This window comes from Danio aesculapii, chromosome 1, assembly GCF_903798145.1.
Source record: "Danio aesculapii chromosome 1, fDanAes4.1, whole genome shotgun sequence".
NCBI classification, from domain to species: domain Eukaryota; kingdom Metazoa; phylum Chordata; class Actinopteri; order Cypriniformes; family Danionidae; genus Danio; species Danio aesculapii.
This window is the reverse complement of record NC_079435.1, coordinates 41382856-41406653: the sequence shown is the minus strand read 5'-3', so window position 1 is coordinate 41406653 and position 23798 is coordinate 41382856. Positions and strand designations below refer to the sequence as shown.

At 35.6% G+C, this 23798-nt stretch overlaps 1 protein-coding gene across 1 annotated transcript; it reads left to right on the top strand.

Moving 5' to 3' along the window:
• Positions 1-93: 93 nt before the first annotated feature.
• On the top strand, positions 94-23516 carry smc2 (structural maintenance of chromosomes 2). Its single transcript, XM_056460560.1, has 24 exons — positions 94-354; positions 1040-1189; positions 1281-1403; positions 3188-3226; positions 3313-3423; positions 3509-3553; positions 4155-4388; positions 7283-7432; positions 8698-8931; positions 10683-10842; positions 11244-11361; positions 12082-12220; positions 12954-13073; positions 13162-13366; positions 14207-14342; positions 14428-14552; positions 14909-15102; positions 16473-16616; positions 16729-16923; positions 17532-17732; positions 19377-19493; positions 19598-19758; positions 19954-20101; positions 22955-23516. The coding sequence occupies exons 1-24, from the start codon at positions 187-189 to the stop codon at positions 23135-23137; spliced, it is 3600 nt and encodes a 1199-aa protein (XP_056316535.1). The 5' UTR covers positions 94-186; the 3' UTR covers positions 23138-23516.
• The last annotated feature ends 282 nt before the right edge of the window (positions 23517-23798 follow it).

Here is a 23798-nt window from a genome sequence, read left to right as displayed (position 1 = left end):
GTGAAATTATTTGCTTGTGATTTTACTGGAGTTTGAAATCTGTACTGTTTTTTGAACGGCGGAGCGGAAACGCGCCTGGCGCCAAAATTCAAGTTTGGATGGTTGAACTGAAAGCACCGCCGGGACTTTTTGAGGTTGTTTTTATCAAACGTTGTTAGTGGATTTTACTCCTATTATTTCGATAAAATGTACATAAAGTCTATTGTACTGGAGGGCTTCAAGTCCTACGCCGAAAGGACAGAGATTAACGGATTTGATCCGTTTTTTAACGCCATCACTGGACTGAACGGCAGTGGAAAGTCAAATATACTCGACTCCATCTGCTTTCTGCTGGGGATTTCGAACCTTTCCCAGGTGAGTGTTTAAACGTGCTCATTTATTATCAGAACTTGGCAATATGTATAAATCTTGCTTTGAGTTGTGTCTGCGTTGTCTTTATCTTTGTTTAGCTTAATGTTGTTTATTTTTGTTTGCTGAAAAACAAAATACAGTCTTTTTTGTTATGTGTGACCATGGACCACAAAACTGGTGATAAGTTATTAACTGGTGATAAATTAATAATCTTTCCACTGATGTATAACGTTATATTACTTTATTTAGATAATGCCACATTTAGTAGAGATGCAAACAAGTCTGAAATAAATAAAATTACTAAGAAAATCGCCTTTGTTGTCCAAATTAGGTTTGGAACGGGCATTATCAATCAGAAATTGAGTTTTGACATATTTGCTGCAACGTTAGAGAATTGAACACGTCTTCACTAAACGTCTTAATATAACGTTACCAGTAATTTTGGCATAAACGAATAATGAATAATTTTCACCTATTCAATGTATTTTTGCCTACTGTCAAGATATAACCCTGTAATATAAGACTAATTTTGTGGTCCAGGGTCATATATGTTGTTAATTAATTGTATTATGACAACAACAGACAAAAGCAAACAAAAATATAAATGTATATGAAACTTAAACAAAAGATGTGTTGAATATAATACACATACAAAGACTTTTAAAAGCTAAAACTGCTTGTTTTGTAGGTTCGTGCAACAAATCTCCAAGATCTGGTTTACAAAAATGGCCTGGCTGGGATCACCAAGGCAACAGTGTCCATCACTTTTGACAACTCCAATAAGAAACAGAGTCCACTTGGTTTTGAGACCCATGATGAGATTACCATCACACGACAGGTAGATAATCTAAACTCAGTGCCGTCATCACTGTAAGATAGCAGCTCAGTTTAAAGAATGAGAAAGTGAAATTTTTATTTGTGTTGTATAGGTGGTCATTGGTGGTCGCAACAAGTACCTCATCAACGGTGTGAATGCGAACAACCTGCGTGTCCAGGATCTGTTTTGTTCAGTTGGCTTGAATGTCAACAACCCTCACTTTCTCATCATGCAGGTAATCATTATAACAGAAGTTATATGGCCTCAGAATATTCTACAATTACAATTAATATTATTATTATTGTTTTCAAGTTTATGAAGTAATGCTTTTTAAAAATATTTGTTTATTTAAATTAATTTTATTAGGAATTATTCTTTTTCTTTTTTTAGTTTTTTTTTCAATGCTTCTTTCCAGCAAAATTCAGATTTTATTTGATATATATTTTATTTGATATATATATATATATATATATATATATATATATATATATATATATATATATATATATATATATATATATATAATCAATATATATCAATAAATATATATATATATATATATATATTTGTTTTATATAGGTGAAAACAGTATATACTGAATTTTGAGTCCTTCAATAATTTTATAAAACTTTTTGGGCCTGAGGTACCAGGAATAATGTATATGTGTGTAATGTTTTTGTTTTTTAGATTCTGTTGTTGTATGTTTAATATTTCTCTACTCCGTTTTAATAGTTAAAAAAAATTATGTAACTTAAAAGCCATTTTGAATTAAAATCTTGCAAGTAATTTAACAACAGTTTAAGAGTTTATCAAAGACTACATGTTTATAAGAACCATAAGGAATAAGGCCCAATCCCAATTCTACCCCTTAGCCCTTCCCCTTACCCCTCGTTTTGTGCGTTCACGTCAAGGGCTAGGGGTGTCCCAATTCTCTTTAGCTTGAAGGCGTAGGGCTAAGGGGAATGGGTGAATAGCCCTTCGAATGAAGATTGTTCAGCACCACACTCGGAACCCAGAAGTAAAAAAAATTCCCAGAATACACCAGCCACAAGGGCAGTATTGCTAAACCCAGAAGTAAGGAGGTCCACAAATTAGTTTTTTTTTTTGTCATTATTACAAAAATTTTTCCAACAAACAAGCACATGTTTTTATACACTCATAACCGAATTCGTGTTTTACCCTCATGCTTTTTTTTTTAAAAACGCTAAAATAAAAACTGCTAAATTTCACGATCTATAATCCATAATAACGAGTACACAGCAGTCCCACAACATTCTGTCACTCGACGACACTCGAATACCCTGTCAGAAAAGTCGTGGCTGAGAATGACCTTTTTACAGTGTCTGCTATAATGTTAATGTTGTTTTCCTGTATTTACATAGATGAAAATAGCCACTGTGTAAATGCACAGTATAGTTACGATCTTATTGTCACATTAGATCGTTATGATAACATAATATATGCCTTCAGTGATTTCTTGAAGATAAACAAACAAAGAAAAAAGCAACTGGAATAACTACAGCAGTCGCGATCGTGTGATCTCATATGAAGCAAGAGCTTGCGATGACATATGATGACGTGTGCAGGTGTTGTAGTGCTGTCCCAATTCTTAGGAGTAAATTTTAAAGCCTTTCCACTTCACCCTCGGTTTTAAGGGCAAAGGGTTAGGGGTACAAAAATAGAATTGGATTGGGCCTAAGTTTTGCATTTTCTCAAATTGTGCAAATCTTTAGTTTATTTACAGGTTATAGAGCTATAGAACATTCAATATGAAGTCTTTGTGTTTTCATACTCACAGAAACTAGTTCACATCATTGTTTGATTTCGTGATAATTACCTCTTTTAATTTATTCGTTCAAAATGTGCAAAGTTTTGGATGAATAAAAATTTTGTATAATATAGCAAATTTTGTTTGAATGGTTGCTTTCTGTATTGTTGAATCCTTAATATTGTACCCCTATTTTGGATTTTCGTATCTTTAAGCACAGCAATTTCATTATTTTTACATGTTTATTCCAGGGGAGAATCACTAAGGTTTTAAACATGAAGCCTCCTGAGGTGAGAGATCATTTGAATAAAAAAAAAATAGTCAGTTTGACTTTTAGAAGATACTAAGATGTTAATTTCCTATTTTTTATGTTTAGATTTTGGCCATGATTGAGGAGGCAGCAGGTACAAGGATGTACGAATGTAAGAAGATCAGTGCTCAGAAAACTATTGAGAAGAAAGATGCCAAGCTCAAAGAAATTCAGACTGTACGTACATTTAAATATCAATTGTCAACAACAATTTAATCTTATGGAGATGTAATCCTTATTTGTTTATGTGGGTGCGAGACAGATCCTGGATGAGGAGATCACCCCTGCTATGGAGAAACTGAAGGAGGTAGGCATTTATTTATTTATTTATTTATTTTAAGTGTAGTTCATTGCAAAATAATGGTGTTTGCACCATTTACTTTTTGCTGTGAAACCCAAAAGAAACTTATGAATGAATAACAGTGAATTAATAATAAATAACGTATCTATAATGTAATGTATATGTGTATATTAGATTAAAAACCATATATTATTTATTTATACCTTTGATATATTAATACTAAAGTGGCTAAATAATAAATAATGTAATCTAAAGGCTATACATTACTGTGTGCCTTTATGTGCTGCTTTGAAAAGCGTTTTCTAACAGCATCAGTTCCTTACTGCAGACAGGGTACATAGGATTCGATATATAATTATCCTACACTGAAAAAAATGATTCATTCGATTTACTCTTTTTTTTTTTTTTTTTTTTTTTTTTTTTTTTTTAAAGGTAACTGGTTGCTAACCATTTATTACAACAAACAAATTAAATTTAGTAATGTTAAACTTAATTTGTTTGTTTAAATTCAGACCATATGTAAATGTTTTGCAACCAGTTACCTTAAAAATGTATAATTTGAAAGAAATTTTTTTTCAGTATATTGCTCTCCTTTGCTTCTACTCAGGAACGTGCATCCTATCTGGAGTACCAGAAGCTCATGCGAGAGATTGAACACCTGAGTCGGCTGTACGTGGCGTACCTGTTTGTGTGTGCTGAGGAAACCAAGCTGAAGTCTAATGAAGAACTGCAAGAGATGCAGAGCTCCATCGCAAAGCTGCAGGAGAACATGAAACAGAATGAGGCCAAAGTGAAGGAGCTCAGTGCAGAGATACAGGAGCTGGAGCGCAGGAGAGACAAGGTGAGTGGAGAACAAACAGCCAGATCTGAAAACAAGGGCAAGAATTAATAGTGCATTCATTGGCAATATTCAATAAGGAGGCAATTCCTGTCTAACAGAGTCCATCAGAGTAGTGGGGGGCAGGCGCAAGGAGCATAAGGGCTCGCTTATGAATTACTTATTCTAAAAGCTGAGCAGACTGCGCAGTTTTTGACTAAATAAATAAATATATGTTAATAATAATAATTCCTTACATTTATATAGTGCTTAACACTTTAAGCGCTTTACATATTGGGGAAATCTCCTCATCCACCTGGATGACGCCACTTGGATGTTGTTTCAGGATGTTGATTCATTTAAATTGCTATCAGATTTTATTTGCTAATATAATTTCAGCCTCCTATAACCTACTGAGGTTTTTATTTATTATTAATTATTTGATTTATAAAAATACATGTATTTTTCCAAATTCCTTTTTTTATGTTAAACATTTTATTTACATATTGTGTAATGATATTTACATTACAAAATATTTTACCGTCACATATATGCAAACATAGTCCATGTAAGAGAAAAGGAGTACAGAGAAACAAAGGTAAGCACACTTGAATCAGATCCCAAAGAATACAAATTGTCCTTGTGTTTAAAACAGTTTTTAAAGATAATTTATAAAGGAACACACAACCCCCCCCCCCCCTTTTTTTTTTTTTTTTTTTTAAATTTCTAATGATAAGTTTCCTAAAACATGTCTTTCTTAAGACCAGATTTGTTGGGGTTTTGTAACCTCCTAGGGCTTGAGTGTCCACATACGTGGACAGCACATTTTAGCTCTTTAGTGGCTATTTAAAATACTTGAATTTTAAAATAAAACTGAATGTTTTATATTTTGTTGCAGACATACAGTGTCATCCTGCAACTATTTTGCAACATATGAAATGTATCAAACACTATTTTTAACTGTCCAAAATGGGAAAAACATGTTTTTACTCTCTGGTAGTCAAAGCAAGTTCAAAAACAAATTCTGTTAAATATGCATTGAAAAAAATTCAGGAAAAAGTGTTTTATGTAAATTCGGACCACGAGTCCACATATATGGACATATATATTTTTTTAAAGTACATCATATCAAAAGATGATACTTAGATTTTTATTCTAATTAGGTTCTAATAAGCCCAAATAGCAAAGAGAAATAAAAAAATGGATGTAAAAAAAAACCTTAAGAGTATTAAGGGCCTTAAGAGTATTATTCTGACTTCAACTGTAAATGTTGTGCTTTTCAACTTTCTATTTATCAAAGAATGCTTAAACAGTGTATCACCGTTTTCACACAAAAAATGGCATAACTGTTCTCAGCTTTGATAATATTAAACTAATCAAATGAGCATTTTATAATGATTTCTGGAGATCACGTGTCATTGAATTCAGCTCATAAATTCAGCTTTGCTATAACAAGAATAATCGTCTTATTAAAACCTGTATTTCATAGTGCTTTTTTTAAAGTGTTTATTAGTACATAACCTTAAGACCTTACAAACTGCTGAATCAAAGTGTATTCACAATTTATCTTATAGTTCTGAATATAAGTGTATTCACAACAATACCATTTAAACTTGTAAACATTAATATGACTACATTTACTATTTTAATCATAATAATTTATCTGAAATAAAAAAAAAATACTAATAACGTTTCCTTTAATCTAGCAATAAGCATTGTATAATTAAATCAGCGCCTATTCACACTATGCTATCTGAACCGTGCTCAGGCCCATATCCTGGATCGGTATGAGAAATGTGAGTTCTCTGAATCGGGCTCAGGCACGGTTCACTTGGCCGGCCCTGGCTCAGTTGGAAGAGGTGTGCCAGAGCGTGGTTCACTTGGGCTCAGGTGTGCACTTGTGTGCTTGTACGCAAGTGCAAAAAGCACCTGAACCCGAAACTGAAAGCTAGACGTGACTTTTACGGGATTGTTTCATATGGATTTATTAACCATTCTTACTGTTCGCAACGAAAACTGTTGTAGTTTATTAAAGACGCAAACCCCTCGCTGCACGACAGCTGCGCCGTCAGCAAACCTTGTAATTTCTGCAGCACGAGGACTTTATGATTGTTTATGAGCATCAAAAGTGGCTGATCTGTTTGGCGCAATATTTGACTGCGTGTCACTGCATCTCAAATGACTAAAACAATAATAACTAAAGAAATGTCCACTGTGATGAGCGAGAGCGCTTACTGAACAGCGCATCATCGATGACGTAAACGTGCCCAGGCCCGAATGTAATGTGACTGCGGGCCGTTGGGGAAGACAGAGGGGGGACAAGCGTGCTTTGGCCCGGTTCAAGGCAACTGTACATAGTGTAAGTACGCCCTCGGATTATATAAAACATTCAATAATTAAAAATAGTAATTGTTATCGTAGTTATTTTCTTTGCCCATTGTATGTATGCATATTTTTTTTCATCTTGACATTTTGTGTTGTAGGTTATTGTGGCTGCATCTGTTGTCTAGCTTTTGCTGTGTCAGCTGTCAAAATGTTCTGTGCAGAGAGGAAAACTGTCTTTAATTCATTAGAAATGATTTGTGGTTCTGATTAAACTCATTCAAGGTCCAAATCTTGACCGCAGTCTGCGGTGCGGTGACCTTGAATTTAAATAGTTAGGGTTTCTTTTACTTGAACAGGTTTGGTAATCGAGTACTTGTTCTGTGGAGACTGGAGGTCTGTAATAGGGGATGGGATGGTGGGTAATGGACTGGCAAAAGTATTAAAATCATTGTACGGGAAAAGATTTGTGAATTTTTTATGATGCAAATTGATACCTGTTAGAAAAGTGTGCGGTTGATTGATTGAATATTTCTGTCTCCTGTTGTACTCCATTAGCTCGTCTCATTTCTGTGTCTGTCTCTCTTTCTCTCCAGGAGGTTGGGGGGGTGTTGAGGACGCTGGAAGAGACCTTGTCTGAAGCACAGAGAGTGGACACCAAGGCCCAAAGCGCTCTGGATCTGAAGAAGCAAAACCTGAAAGATGAGACTAAGAAGAGGAAAGAGCTGGTCAAAAACATGGAGGAGGTATGAGATGATGCTGTCCTTTATTCAGGCTTTTCTATTTGCTCTTTGGTTTCCACTCTTTGACTTAAAAGGGTAGTTCACCCAAAAATGGAAATTTACTCAAGTAGTTTCAAATACTTGAGTTTTATTTATTCTGTTGAACCCAAAAAAGATATATTGAAGATGCATACAATTCTTGTGTGTCTTATCACGCATTGAGTTATTGTCTGTAGATTTCAGTTACAATATATATTTTTACTCCTTCACTCTCTTCGACATAAATCTCCTTCATCTCCTAATAGCACTTACACTAAATGTTTTATTCATATTTGTATTCTGTGGGTTGTTACATAGGTTTGTACGTTTTATTTGACTTTTTTCTGGCAGTTGACAGTACTTGTTGAATTATGCAGCGAGTAAAAATAGATTCCCAAAGTGCCCTCTTTAAAAGCCTTTGATCTGTAATATGTCAAAAAATGAAACCAATTTTTTACTTGATTTTTGTACAAGATATGTATGCAAATTAGAACATATATATAATACAAAAATAACTTTAATAAAAAACAAATATTCACAATTTTTAATGTATTAAGTCAACTTAGGAAGTGTGGTGATAACTCTTAGTTAATTTCTTTTTACCCTATTTATCTAATGTCTTGCCTTTCGAGTGCTAGATGTTTAGTGTCTTGATGGATATTTTAAATAAATACAAATACAGGGTGTCTGCGGTGTCTTAAAGTATTAAAAGTTGATAAATCAATGTAGAGAAATTTATGGCCCTTAAAAAGTATTAAGTCTTATATGCTAGTTTGCAAGATATTACATTTTATATAATTTTTGTTTATGCAATGTATGGTTGTATGCTAAAGTTTGCCTGAATTAAATCTGCAAATATCAGGATGCTGTGTAGTTTATGAAATCCTACTAGATTTGACATCATGCTGCTTTGTTAACTGCAGTTACCAAGGCAAAATTATTATTTCTGCAATTCTATAGACGACAACCTGCTGAATTAGCTAGGTTTAATAGATTTTTACTCAGTATAAGAATAATATTTTAGTTTTGGATTAATTTCTTACATTAATATTTAGTAAATATACTGTAAGTTAAAATCTCGCCAGTGTTTCCGGTTGAAAAGTGTTTATAATGTCTTAAAGTGTAGAAGGAGTCTTAAAATAATCATATTATATAATATATTTAAAAAAAAAAAATTCTTATAAATTGTCTGATATTGGTGTGTTGATTTAAGGAAGTGTGAATTTAAATGTGTACTTTATTTGCATTAGGATAAGAAGGTGATGTCCGCTAAGGAGGCTGAGGTTGCTAAAGCAGTAGAGCATCTGAAGACAGTGCAGGAGGAGGGCCAGAAGGACGCAGAAGCTCTGGAAGCAGCACAGCAACATTTCAAGGCAGTGTCAGCTGGTCTCTCCGCCAATGAGGATGGAGCTGAAGCCACACTTAGTGGTCAGATGATGACCTGCAAGAATGACATCAGTAAAGCTGAGACTGAGGCCAAACAGGTGACCGTCAACAGTTTTAGAAACGCACTCACAAACTTTCCTTCCCTTGTTCCCTATGGGGATTCCTCACTGCCGTTTTAAAGTGCGTTCCACTTTATCAAGTGAACGAGGGTAGATTACATGGACATACCCTCAAATTCATTTTCCACTTCAGCACCAACTGTGATGTCACAACTCTATAGATCCCAACTGCTCAAGGGTTTAGGGCATTTCATTTAATCTCATTCAGATATTCCGCCAGTAGTGGACACTTCTGTAAGGTAATTAATGACGTACATTTGAGGGAACGAGACAGGGAATTTAGTAAGTAAAAAGGCATAAAAACTGGACTGAAATGCAGCCACTGAGTCCAGTGTTCACATTGATGAGATAATTTTTTTACTCACTGTATATACCTTAATAACTATTCACTGAGCATACTATTACTACTGTAATATTAGTATTATTTACAGTATGTTACTAAAACCAATGATGTCTCAAGACTACCCACAGCTTCATGATTGTTTTGAGTCTACTGTTCAAATGTTTGAGCAATAATGATGTTTTATTTATTTTGTCAGAAGTTTTTAGTTTTTTTAATGTTGCAATTTAAAATAATTGTCTAATCTGTACATTTTATTTTAAGAGAGCATCATTTTGTTTTTGTTGAATTTAAAAAAATAGTTTTTTAAAACTCATATTCGATGCTCAAAAAATATTTATTTTACGTGGTATTTACTAAAAGTAAACCCACTAAGACAGAGTTAGAAAATGTTTTGCCAGACATTGTTTTAGAATTAAAAAACACAATGTAAGAGATATATCTTTTATTTTTAATTTTTTTAGATTAGATTCAACTTTATTGTCATTACACATGTACAAGTACAAGGCAACGAAATGCAGTTTCGGTCTAACCAGCAGTGCAATAGCAGCAAGTGCAGGATACAGGTATAAGTTATAAAGTGCAGTTATAGAAAAACTATGGTAATATTTACAGATGGATGTACTATGAACATTATATACAGGTTGTATTAGCTATGAACAGATTTACAATAAATGAATACATGTACAGGATGCTATTAATAATCAGGAGTGGCAGATAGATAAACAATTACAAATGTTCATGTGCCGTGGGTATGTCCAGTTCAGATAAGTGAATCAGTGCAATGTAGTGCAATGAATATGCAAACTTTAAATGTGCAAATGTTAAATAGTGCAGTGACTGTGAGGAGTATAAGTTAGAGGAGTGTGGGGGGTGTATTGGGGGGGCAAAAGAGTCAGTGAGGGGCAAAGTTCAAAAGGGAGACAGCTCTGGGGATAAAGTTGTCCCTCAGTCTGCTGGTTTTTGTCCGAGGGAGCCTGAAGCGCCTGCCGGAAGGCAGGAGAGATAACAGGAAGGCAGGAGAGAAAACAAGTTATAATAGAACTTTTGTTTTCTCACTGATTTTTATTTAATTTATTATATTTGCATTTTCTTAATTGGTTTGCCATAAGATGCTGACATGGCATTAAATAAAAAAATATATACAATATAATAAAAACTTTAGTGTTAAATGTTGTTTGAATGGTTACAACAATTAACCACAATTTGATGACTTCAAAGCTCAAAAGCATTTATTTGAACCATTGCATTTATTTAATTCTTTGTAAATTTAATACGCAGTTACGTTTCTTTACTGTGTCTTTTGTATGTAACTTTGAACAGTGTCTTATGTTGTATTTGTCTTTCACTGAAATGTGATGTTAAACTGTTTAAATGTTCTGTCTCTTAGGCTCAGATGAAACTGAAACACGCTCAACAGGAGCTGAAGACTAAGCAGACTCAGGTCAAGAAGATGGACAGTGGCTACAAAAAAGACCAGGACACATTTGAGGCTGTGAACAAATGCATAGAAAAGCTACAGGCTGAAATGAAGAAACTCAACTACGAAGGTACATATTGAATGTGATTATACTAGGCATGGGCCAGTATAAGTTTCTGACGGTGTGATAACCTTGAATAGAAATGTCACGGTATTGTGATTACTGCGCTACAATATGTTCTCTTTAAATGTCTAGTAAACATGTCAGGCTAGATAATTAAATTGACTTCTGCTATCTTCATTAGTTTCAAAAATAGAGATTACTTTACAACACATTAAAAAAAAAAATACACACATTAGAAAATCCTTTCAAATACTGTAGAAACGGTGTAACAGAAAATGTTAGCAGTTTTAAAACCTTGACTTTTTTTAAACTGCGTCAAACCTTGAAACTTGTTATAGTCTTATGCCTAGATTATACAGGAATTTATTTATGCAGTCTAAACCACTGACTCAATGTGTTTTTTTCAGATGGACAAGAGGAGAGTCTGTTGGAGCAGAAGAGGCAGTTTTCACAGGAAGTTATTCAGCTCAGAGAAGCCTATGAGTCCCTCATGGGCCAATTCCCCAACCTGCGCTTCGAATACACGTGAGGACTTAAAAGATTTTTTCATCTAGACCAGTGTTTCTGGTGGGTCGCAACGCAAAAGTGGGTCGCAGAAACATTTTCAGTGCGTCACGGAGTGTGTGGTCAAAAAACAACAAAAGTTTTATTTTTAACTTACTTTGCTTATACCGGGCTTTTATTTTGAAATGCGCGCGCAACAACTGTACCGTTTGACATGTGAAATTTCATTTCATCATAGCAACAAATATGTCGAAGCGCAACTATGACCCCGAATATGTACAGTATGGATTTATATATATTGACGACAAAAAAAACCTCAGTGTGTCATATGTAGTGAGGTGCTCTCACAGGAGAGAATGAAACCTTCTAAATTAAAATAACATTTAGAAACCAAACATCCCAGTTGCAAGGACAAACCTGTGGACTACTTTCAAAGACAAATCCAAGACCTCAGGGCATCACAAGTGCATACATTTTGTTAAATGACAGCAATAAAATATTGTTTATTTGTAAGTCTTGGTGATTTCCTTATGATTTATCTGTCACTACTTGTTTATGATAACAAATAAATACAAATTAATTATTATTCCTAAAATTATTTTATAGTTCCTAAAAATGTGGGTCCCATGGCCAAACCAGTTGAGAACCACTGATCTAAGCTGTTTGTCTGTGTCAATTATAGGCTTCATTTAGCTAAAATGTGTGAAAATTAATCCAGTGGTACTGTTTGTTTGGATTCAGGGATCCTGAAAGGAACTGGGAGCGCAGTAAAGTGAAGGGTTTGGTGGCAAATCTTTTCACGGTGACTGATGTGTCGAACGCTACGGCTCTGGAGGTGGTAGCAGGCGGACGACTCTATAATGTTGTGGTCGACAATGAGGTGAGGCGTACTTTAAAAAAAAAAAGGTGTAGCTGTTAATTAGATCTGTATTTTAATAACTTAAGGAGATATTCAGCAAAGTGCCACCAGGAATTTTTTTTTTTAGAAATGTCATGTATTAGCGTTAAAATTGTATTGTTGTTTTTAACTGTATATTTATTCATGTAATGTTTTTGCCATGAAAATAGCTGTGGTTGCTGACATGGCATTAGATAAAAATACGTCATTGTCATATTTGTCGTACTTTTGAAGAATACTGTAAAAACTGTCTGTCACGGTTTCCACAAATTTAAAGCAGTATTTTCATAAACATTTATAAAAATGTTTCTTGAGCACCAAATTCAGTTTTACCCTCTATATCAGGGGTGTCCAAACTCGGTCCTGGAGGGCTGGTGTCCTGCAGATTTTAGCTCCAACTTGCCTCAACACACCTGCACGGATGTTTCTAGAAAGCCTAGTAAGTGCTTGATTAGCTAGCCCAGGTGTGTCTGATTGGGGTTGGAACTAAACTTTGCAGGACACCGGCCCTCCAGGACCGAGCTTGGACATGCCTGCTCTATATGTTAATTATAAATTAAAAAAAATCACAATATTACTGTTTCATTGTAGTTTTGATAGTTTTTGGAAATCATACTTTGTGGTTTAAAAAAATCTACGCACACACTTTTAAACAGTAGCTTATCTATATTGTGTAATTTCATTTTAAACTTGTCTTAAACTTTTTCAAATTAAGGTTACTGGAAAAAAGCTTCTGGAAAAGGGTGAACTGAGGCGCAGATACACCATCATCCCGCTGAACAAAATCTCAGCACGTACCCTCAATGATAACGTAGTGCGCACTGCCAAAAAATTGGTGAGGACTGGTGCTGATTTTAATAGATTTATTTAAAATATTCTCTGTCTTTTCAACCTGTAACGGAAACCTATTTGCTCTGTTTCAGGTTGGGCCAGATAATGTGCACACAGCTCTGTCTTTGGTAGGTTATGAATCAGAGTTGAAGAAGGCAATGGAGTATGTTTTTGGAACTACGCTGGTGTGTGACAGTTTGGACAATGCTAAAAAAGTTGCCTTTGACAAAAGTGTGAGCACTAAAACAGTTACGCTCGGAGGAGACGTATTCGATCCTCAGGGAACATTGACTGGAGGTTTGTATATGTGTATCTGTAATTGCATGAGATAAAGACCCTCACAAAAGAGATACACTATCAATTTAGAAAATTATTGATTTGATTATAATTTAGTTTTTTTATTTTTATTAATCAAAAATAATTTTTCTGCATGTTTGTTTTGTGTAAATTTTAATAAATGGGATGTTCAATGTTACAATTTATACAAAAATCTTTGTTATTTTATTCAACTCCTTGTGATAAACCTTTTATTGTTAAATCATGTTTCCACAAAAATATGAAACAACATAACTGTTAACGTGTAAATTAATCAAAGTTTTCTTGTTGTTTTGATTGTAAATATTTGACTACATTACTTAATATTTTTAATCAAATATGCAGCCTTGTTTAGCAGTAGAGATGGCTACTTAAAAAATGTGCAAACGTTTGGAAAAGTTATGTAATTTCACCAAGGTTTTGTTGTTTTTATTTACTTTTTTTAGTTCAACATGTTCTGATTATACAAGTACTAATATCCTTACCATTTCAATGCCTTGCATTTTAGAGCAGTAGCAGATTTTTTAATATTATTATTTTAGAGTTACATTTTTCTTAGATTTGGTACTTTTTAGCAGCTGATGGAAATCAAACTTTCTACTATTTGAGCTAAAGGTTCACTCAAAATTCATCTTCGCCATTTGTTAACTTGCATAATTTTTGCTGTTCAGTGAAACCCGTTGAAAAGCCCATAATACTTGACCCCTATTTATAAACAGAATAATGATGCCTGTTGGCAATTTTTATCTCTGCAACAGTATTTGATGGTACAAATACATTTCCAAGGCATGTTCTCTAACTGTAACATTTTTGTGTGTGTAGGTGCTCGTGCTCAGACAGCCTCTGTCCTTTCCAAACTGGCTGAGGTGAAGGACATTCAGGACAGTCTGAGGACTAAAGAGGCAGAACTCAGTGCAGTGGAGTCAGAGCTCAGCAGCCTCAAGGGAACAGCGGAGAAGTGAGTCACTAACCAATAGATCACCTCTCAAACATCTACACTGATCAATCAGAAGAACGTTAAAATATCTTTTGTTCAATTTCAGATATCGTCAGCTGAAACAGCAGCTGGACCTGAAGACTGAAGAGGCTCGGATCCTGGAGACAAAGCTTCAACAGAGCTCCTTCCACAAACAACAGGAGGAGTTGGAGAACCTGCGCAAGACTATCGGTAAACAACAACAAACCTTTGTACTGAAATGGTGCTAGTTCTTATCCTGAAACCAGACCACCAGGAAGAGTTTTACATTTTTTTTAATCAAAAATAGAACAGAAAAATCATATTTAACTTTAATTAATTTTTTTTTGTGAATTTTATCTATTTATATTTTATATATTTGTCTGAGTAACTTTTTTAGTATAATACGAATTTGTTTTTATCATGTAATATTTTAATGTATATCTATTTGGCCCTGAAATAGCCATAAGTTGCTGATGTGGCAATAAATATTTAATAAATAAATATCCTGAAACCAGAACCCTGTACAGTTTTACCGAATATACTGTTCTGGTGCTCTCCTTGTTTAGAGGAGTGTGAGGAAACGCTGCAGAAGACTAAGGAGATTCAGAAGAAGGCGGAGGAGAAATACAATGTTCTGGAGAACAAGATGAAAAATGCTGCAGCAGAAAGAGAGAAAGAACTGAAAGCGGCCCAGCAGAAACTCAATCAAGCCAAGAGCAAAGCAGACGCCTTCAGCAAGAGACTGAAAGAGAAGCAGCAGGTACTTTTTTGATGATATTATAGCTGTGTTTTCATATGAACATAAGGTATTTTTTATGTTTAAAGGGAGCGAAGCTGTTTATTTAAGGGACAAGCTGTTTATTTAAGATAAATAAGGGATGGTTTCAACTTGTGGATTCTTTACTTTGTTCTGAAACAGACTTTTGTTGTAGTTTGTTCAAATGTTAGATGTTTTCTCACCTCAACCAAAGTCTCTAGAATTTTTTTGCATGGTTTGAGAGGACCTCCTTGATCCAAACCTTACATTAAATGGATCAAACTAAAAAACACAATGTAGACGTTTCTGAAAAAGCCATAAGATTGCTTTTCAGTCCCTCTCAGTAATCAGAATATAGTGAACATAATCAGAATATAGTTTTCAGAATATAATCCCATTCCAAATCTTTTTAAGCAGTGTTTGCAATTTGTTTTGCGTTAGAAAAAAAGGGTTTTTTATCCTGGACATAAAAGGCATAATTTGTTTACTCCATGACACGGATACAACATTGCAGATATGTAACCTTGAAAAAAAAAAAAAAAAACGGGGATGCTAGCAATTTATACACTATTTCTTAACTCGGAAACTCCTTTCTAAAAATAACTATTCCAGAGCCTATATAAATGCGAAACACTAAAAGGAGTATGTGTCCTTAAAAAAAAACCCAACTACTTCTAGAAGATGACATTTGACATTTTTTTAGAGCATTTATAACTTTAGCTACGTGACATATTTTAACAAGAAATCTTTCTTTATACCAAAAGGTGAGGGCTGTAATAGACCTCTAAATCTTATTCTAAATGTCCACTTTTCTAGCCTTGTTTACGCTCGCTAATAAATGTTTTGGTCAGTTGATCACAAGTACACGAGAGACACGTTTTTATTAAATCTGATGTTTTAATCTGCCTCTTATCAATTTTTAACCACTTTCATGATTTCTTTAGAGACTATGGGTGGTGGATGTGCTGTGCTGGCTTTTTCTTTCAATCTAATGTTGGAACATAAGCTTTCAACTTTGAGTGCACCTGCATTTTTTATTTAATAAACCTAAATAATCTCTAGAATTATCTTGCACCGATGTTCTGATATTCATACAACAGAAGAACTATGAGGGAACTATCATTTAAATAGAACTATACATTTTTTACCATTCTTGATAAGGTAAAATATTATTGACATTTACAAAAATATATATACGTTTCTTCATACCAAATGAGAAATCATCCAAAGTGTTCTTCACAATCTTGTAATCTAAAACATCTGTTTTTAACTTGCCAATTAAAAATATGCACACAATAACTCACTGCAAAAGTCATGAAATTCTTTAAAAGACTTGTGTTTTTGAGATTATATTTCCTCTATTGTTTCTCTAGGAAGCAGATGCAGTAGCTCTGGAGTTGGAGGAGCTGAAGAGAGAACAAGCTGGATATGAGCAGCAGATTCAGGCTGTAGATGAAGCTCTCAAAGCCATACAGCAGCAGATCGATACCATGACCACAGAGGTTTCGGCCAATAAGGTACAGAAATAGCTAATGTCTTTAGCATATTTCTTGGCTTAAAGGTGACATGCTTAACTTCTGTGCCATGAATCTTGACTGTCATGCTATATGTGTGTCTATGTGCGCTTAGGAAGCAGTGCGTGTTGCGCAGGAGAACCTGTCCCAGCAGAAGGAGGTGATTATGGGACAGGAGAGAGAGATTAAAGGAAAGAGCGGAGAAGCGAACCGTCTCCGAGAGCAAAACAATGATGCTCAACTCAAAATCAAAGAGCTGGAACACAACATCAACAAACATAAGAAAGACAGCGCTGATGCCACAGCAAAGGTCAGAGCATGTGAATGAGACATTAAAGAACGGGTTTCCATCCTAATGTGAAGTGAATGTTTTCAAAGTTTTGCTAAAAAAAAAAAACTGGGTGAATTAGGTGTGTTTTCATCAAGTTGTTAGAGCAGCTGATTGTAGTATTGGTAATCTAGTAAACAACCAGTAAATTAGATAAACATAATGGACTCTGTGCGTAATGTTTGCTATGTCATAATTTTTTTGGCAAATGCGTTTCCATCTCCAGTTATTCACATTACCTATTATTTGTCCAAAATCAGGTCAACCGAACGTAATAGGATTTTGTATTTAAAATTTGCCTTTTCCATCACTCTACACTGAAAAAAATATTCAAAGATGATTCCTTGGATTTCCTAACAGAAATTTTAAGTTAACTGGTTGTATTTGGGCTAAATTTAAACAAATTAAGTTGAACATTACTAAATTTAATTTGTTTGTTTAAATTCAACCCATATGTTTGCAACAATTTTGCAGACATCATTTTTTTCAGTGTATTCTCATGTGATATTTCCAAATGTTCATTAATAACAGAGAGATGGAAACCTTGTTAGTGTAATGTTGGAGTGTGTCTAATGTTTGCCTGTGTTCAGGTGGCCCGAATGTTGGCCGAGAATGACTGGATCTCTTCTGAGAAACATCTCTTTGGTCAACCCAACACTGCTTACGACTTTAAGACCAACAATCCCAAAGAGGCTGGACAGAGACTGAAGAGGCTTGAGGAGACTAAAGACAAGCTGGAGAGAAACGTCAACCGCAGGGCCATGAACATGCTCAGCGAGGCTGAGGAGAGGGTATGAACTTTTGATCTCACATACTAAAAAATAGCAATAGTTTTAAATTCAGTGCAAACTAAAAACACCCAGTTTTAAAAAAAAGTTTTGTCCTAAAATGGCAAATTTTCTGAACATGTGCATATTGTTACTTGAATCCCATGCCCTGGAGGAATCTAAAATGTTTATGAAGATTTTGATATTAATGGCTGTTGATTATTCTTGCCTTTTGCGATTAGACTGGTCTTGATAGACTCCTTTAGGTCATACTATTTACCTAGATCAGAGGTGCCCAAACTCAGTCCTGGAGGGCCGGTGTCCTGTAAACTTAAGTTCCAACCCCAATCAGACACAACTGGGCTAGCTCTTTAGAAACATCTGTTCAGGTGTGTTGAGGCAAATTAGAGCTAAAATCTGCAGGACACTGGCCCTCTAGGACCAAGTTTGGGCACCCCTGACCTAAATAAGAGTTATTACAAAGCTGGCTCAATTTGCTGTTTTTTGTTTTGATTTCTTTTTTTTCTTTTTGTATGTAACGATACATGTATTTATATTGTATCATTCGATTTGCAGGTTTTAGTTTGTTATGCACTACAGTACAAACTGAACAATTCACCACAGATATTTGGAAAATTAAGAGCCTGAATTCCGTGAACTATAATCTTATCAACCAAACAGCCCAAACAACGTTCTGTAACAGGCAACGTGTGGTCTGGCTCTGCCACTCTCAAAGAAACACATCCACTGGATGAGCTTGTTGCAATATGACAAGTAAAATTCATTTTATTACCAAAACACAAACATGGTTATTATTTTACTTTTAATTTAAATATCGTCTGATGGCCGATAGACATCATGATGCTGGCATCGCGATCCTCCACCCTGCCGCCTTCGCAGCAGCAACTCGCTCGCGAAAAATACACACTTAGGCCCCGTTTATACTAATATGTCTTAGTTTTAAAATGGCACTTTAGAATGAAAACGATCCACGTCCAAAGTAGTGTTTTTTCTAGTGTTTTTGAAAAGCCCTCCTTCCAGACTATACTGCTGAAAAACACGCATCACGTGACCACACAAGCACACACATTCTGTCATGCACTGCAGCGTACATGCAGTACATGAGCGGACATGAGCTCCAGCAGTCAGCAGGTCACAAATATCGGGTCGCCATATATATCGACACAGATAATGCCTATTCATGTCAGAATCCCATGGAAAAAAGTGATTGACAGGTAGTAATTTGTGTGTAACTTCTCTTTATTTATTTATGATTTGGATATTATGGGTAAAACAAAGACCATGCGGGTCAGGTATTTGAAACGGTAGGCTACAAATAATTAATTCCTTATGAATAAATAATTAATTCACTGCTGCCTACGACGACAATACCATTGTCCATCGCGATGTTTCACATTAGACATCATAAGATGTCAAATTGGTCGACATCGCCCAATCCTATTACACACCTAGAGGAAACTTTTTCAGTTCTAGATTCTACATCTTGTCTAAGATCATTTTAAGGCCACTCCAGCGAAATGTCCATGAGCCAGGATTTGGATTCAGAACAATTAAAGGGTACAGTGGTGCTACATGTCAGCTCAGTGCCCATGAGGCTCTCAGCACAGATCTCGCAGCTTTATGCTAACAATGTCTGTCGTCTTTCAGTACAACGATTTGAAGAAGAAAAAGAGAATCGTTGAGAATGATAAAGCCAAAATCTTGGAAACGATCGAAGAGTTGGACCAGAAGAAGAATGAGGCCCTCAATGTGGCCTGGCAGAAGGTAAATATTGATTTTTACATATTCACCATTAATTACAGTCACAGCTAGAAGGAACAAGCTAAAACAATGGAGTTACAGGTTCAGTAGAGTGTGTGTTTTTCTAGGTGAATAAGGATTTCGGCTCCATATTTTCTACATTGCTGCCCGGGGCAAATGCTCGTTTGGCTCCACCTGAGGGATGTGGTGTCCTGGATGGGTTGGAGTTTAAAGTGGCTCTCGGGAACACCTGGAAAGAGAACCTGACAGAGCTCAGCGGGGGTCAGAGGTCAGCCTTTTGCCAACTGTTTTTCTAAAAGTGGCACATCGCTCCTAAAATCAATAGCCATTTGGGTTACGACTCTCCAGGACAACATTTCTGGGCCACAGATCCATTAGAGCATGAGATGGTGGACAGAGATGATTTCTTGTGCATATGCCGCTCATTGATCATCTGATGCATTTGTGTGCGTGTGTGTTTCAGGTCTCTGGTGGCACTCTCTCTGATTTTAGCTATGTTGCTCTTCAAACCTGCTCCCATTTATATCCTGGACGAAGTGGATGCTGCTCTTGATCTCTCACACACACAAAACATTGGACAGATGCTGAGGACACACTTCACACACTCACAGGTAAAGCACGGTTTTGTTTTGTTTTATTATGTAAAGTAAAAAACAACTGCATAGGTTACTGAATTTTTCAGGCATCACAGAATTTAAAGCAAAATCAAGCACAAAAGTGAGTGGAGCTTTTTATTTATTTTGAATTTTTGTTAAGCGGCTAGTTGTTCACCTATGTATTTGATGCCTCAAGTCGTGTGTGGCACAAGCTGTACAGGCTCTGTGACAGTAGCTATGTTTCCATCTAAAGATGTGAACCAGACTTGTGTGCAAATCTGGAATATCACAAAAGATTTGGTAATAAAACTGTTTCTATCCAATGAGTCAAAGAGAACAAAATCATCACTTCCTCATAAACTGGTGCCAAATATCAAAATGAAAAAGCAATTTGTTGTAGGAAAAGCCACTCAGCTTTCTTCTTATACAAGAACATTCATTTATTTTCCTTCGGCATAGTTCCTTTATTCATCAGGGGTCGCTACAGCGAAATGAACCACCAACTTATCCAGCATATGTTTTACGCAGCGGATGCCCTTCCAGTTGCAACCATTACTGGGAAACACCCGTACACACTCACATGCACACAAACTACGACCAATTTAGTTAATTCAATTCATCTGTACCGTTTGTCTTTGGACTGTGGGGGAAACCCACACGAACACGAGGAGAACATGCCAACTCCACACAGAAATGCCAACTGACCCAGTCAGGACTCAAACCAGCGACCTTCTTAGTGTAAGGCAACAGTGCTAACCACTGAGCCACTGTGTCGCCCCTATATAAGAACAGAATTATATCATATTTAAAAAAATTGCATAAAAAAACAGAAGGATGCAAACATAGCGTCTCAGCCCATCAACTGGTTCAGTTTGACTTGAACATTTTAAGCTAGTCTGAACACAATGCCAAAAATTTTTATTTTTAGTTGATCAAGTTTTTAATGGCTCAGATGTTTGAGAACACACATCAGGAAAAAAAATCGGCTCAGTTCTATGCAGTGGCTGAAAATTGGGCAAAAACAACAGTTTGCTGCACAGTTGTTTATATGACCACAAATCTAAATCGGTTCTATTTTCACAACAGTATTGCGTAAAATGCATTCAAATATAATTTATTGCACCAAATATCCCAGTAATGACATTTAAACACTTGATGAAACTCAATGCTACAATGCTGATTAAATTATTGATTTAACAAAATATTATACAATATAAACAAATACAATTAACCATTTTTAAAAGTCATATTTTACTTCGAGTGTGTGTGTGTGTGTGTGTGTGTGTGTGTGTGTGTGTGTGTGTGTGTGTGTTTTTTTTCTAATTCTAATGTAAAACTGTTTTTTTCATACGTTTATCAAATGTGATTGTGTATATCAGTCACCGGCCACTTTATTAGGTAAACCTTACTAGTACCAGGTTGTACCCCTTTTTGCTATCAGAACTGCCCTAATCCTTCGTGGCATAGATTCAACAAGGTACTGGAAATATTCCTCTGAGGTTTTGGTCCATATTGACAAGATAGCATCACGCAGTTCCTCCAGATTTGTCGGCTGCACATTTATGATGCAAATCTCCCAATCTACCACATCCCAAAGATGCTCTATTGGATTGAGATCTGGTAAATGGAGGCCAATTGAGTACAGTGAACTTATTGTCATGTTTAAGAAACCATTCTGAGTTGATTTGCTTTTTATGACATGGTGCGTTATCTTGTTGGAAGTAGCCATCAGAAGATGAATATGCTGTGGTCATAAAGCGATAGACATGGTCAACAACAAAACTCAGGATGGCTGTGGCGTTGACACGATGCTTAATTGGTAATAATGGGCCCAAAGTGTGCCAAGAAAATATCCCCCACACCATTATACCACCACCACCAGTTTGAACTTGATATGTTAAAAGCAGGATGGATCCATGCTTTCATGTTGTTGACAGCAAATTTTTATCCTACCATTCAAATGAAATTGATACTCATCAGACCAGGCAACGTTTTTCCAATCTTCTATTGTCCAATTTAGGTAAGCTTGTGCGAATTGTAGCCTCAGCTTCCTGTGGTCTTCTGCTGCTGTAGCCCATCTCAAACTTCGACGTGTTGTGCGTTCAGAGATGCTCTTCTGCATACCTCGGTTATATCGAGTGGTTATTTGAGTTACTGTTGCCTTTCTATCAGCTCGAACCAGTTTGGCCATTGTCTTCTGACCTCTAGCATCAACAAGGCATTTGCACCCACAGAACTGCTGTTCACTGGATATTTTCTCCTTTTTGGACCATTCTCTTTAAACCCTCGAGATGGTTGTGCGTGAAAATCCCAGAAGATCAGCAGTTTCTGAAATACTCAGACCAGCCAATCTGGCACCAACAACCATGTCATGTTTAAAGTGGCTCTTAAATCACCTTTCTTCCCCATTCTGATGCTCTGTTTGAACTGCAGCAGATTGTCTTGACCATGTCTACATGCCTAAATGTATTGAGTTGCTGCCATGTGATTGGCTGATTAGAAATTTGCGTGAACGAGTAGTTGGAAAGGTGTACCTAATAAAGTGGTCGGTGAGTGTAGGTTGAGGTAAACACTTAAGTTTTTTCTTTGTTTCACTATTTCTTTGATAAATTTTAGAAACTAATGGTTCTAAAGGTCTTGTGTATATTTTTGCAGCAAATTTTCCACATTATATAAAAGCAGCCGCACAATTTTAGCATGCAAAATTTAGGCTTTTTTTAGGCTTTTATTTTTTATTGACAACTTTAGATACATGTCTTTGAAATAATAACGATTTATCGATTACAAATTGTGTGATTGCAATTTTGTATGTATTTCTGTATTTTGTTTTGTATTTTGAAGTGTTTTTTTTCCTCCTATTTTCTCTAGTTTGTGGTGGTGTCTCTGAAAGACGGAATGTTCACCAATGCAAACGTGCTCTTCAAGACCAAATTTGTGGATGGCATCTCCACAGTCACTCGCACTGCTCAGACACACGAGGGGAAGGTTTTGGCTCAGCGCACACAGGAGAAAGCCAAGGACAAACGGCAGCGGCAGATACTGGCCAGCTAAACCCTATTGCACTGTGTAAAGCAGATTCATCAAGTTTTTAATACTTTCAGTTGAGAATATGAAATGGTGTATTTAAAGGTGTTAGTATTAAAAGCTTTTGGAGACATTCGTTGCATCTGATGCATGTGAAATAGCTCTGTAAATCACCTCATTTCATTATTCTCGTAACACTTTTGTATTCATACAACTCTTCACGTTTTAACTGTCATTATGGAGTGTACTTTCTATGCTACTTTTAAATCTTGCTGTTTTGTACGAACTACGAAGTGTCTGTTTTTCTCCCTTTATTTCAGTATATTTGTTTGTTCAATGACTTTGTCTTTTCGAACTTTGCAAGCTAGTTTTCTATAAATAAAGCTTTCAGAATTTAACCCAAAAAGGTCTGTCTTTATTTTCCTCTCCATAATCAATCAATCATGGAATACATTTCAGATAGTTTCTTACAAAACAAAGTGCAGTTCATTTTGCTTTTAAAGTAGATATATCTTCATCTAAATAAAATAGACCTTTGCACTGGGAAACAATACTCGGCTATTTAAGCCAAAAGTGGTTTACCACCCCCCTCCCACCCCAAAAGTCTTGAAGTGGTGTTAAGTACAGTATATTTAAATGTACAAAACCACTAACATTGTTACTTTTAGATTTAATGTTTAATTTACTT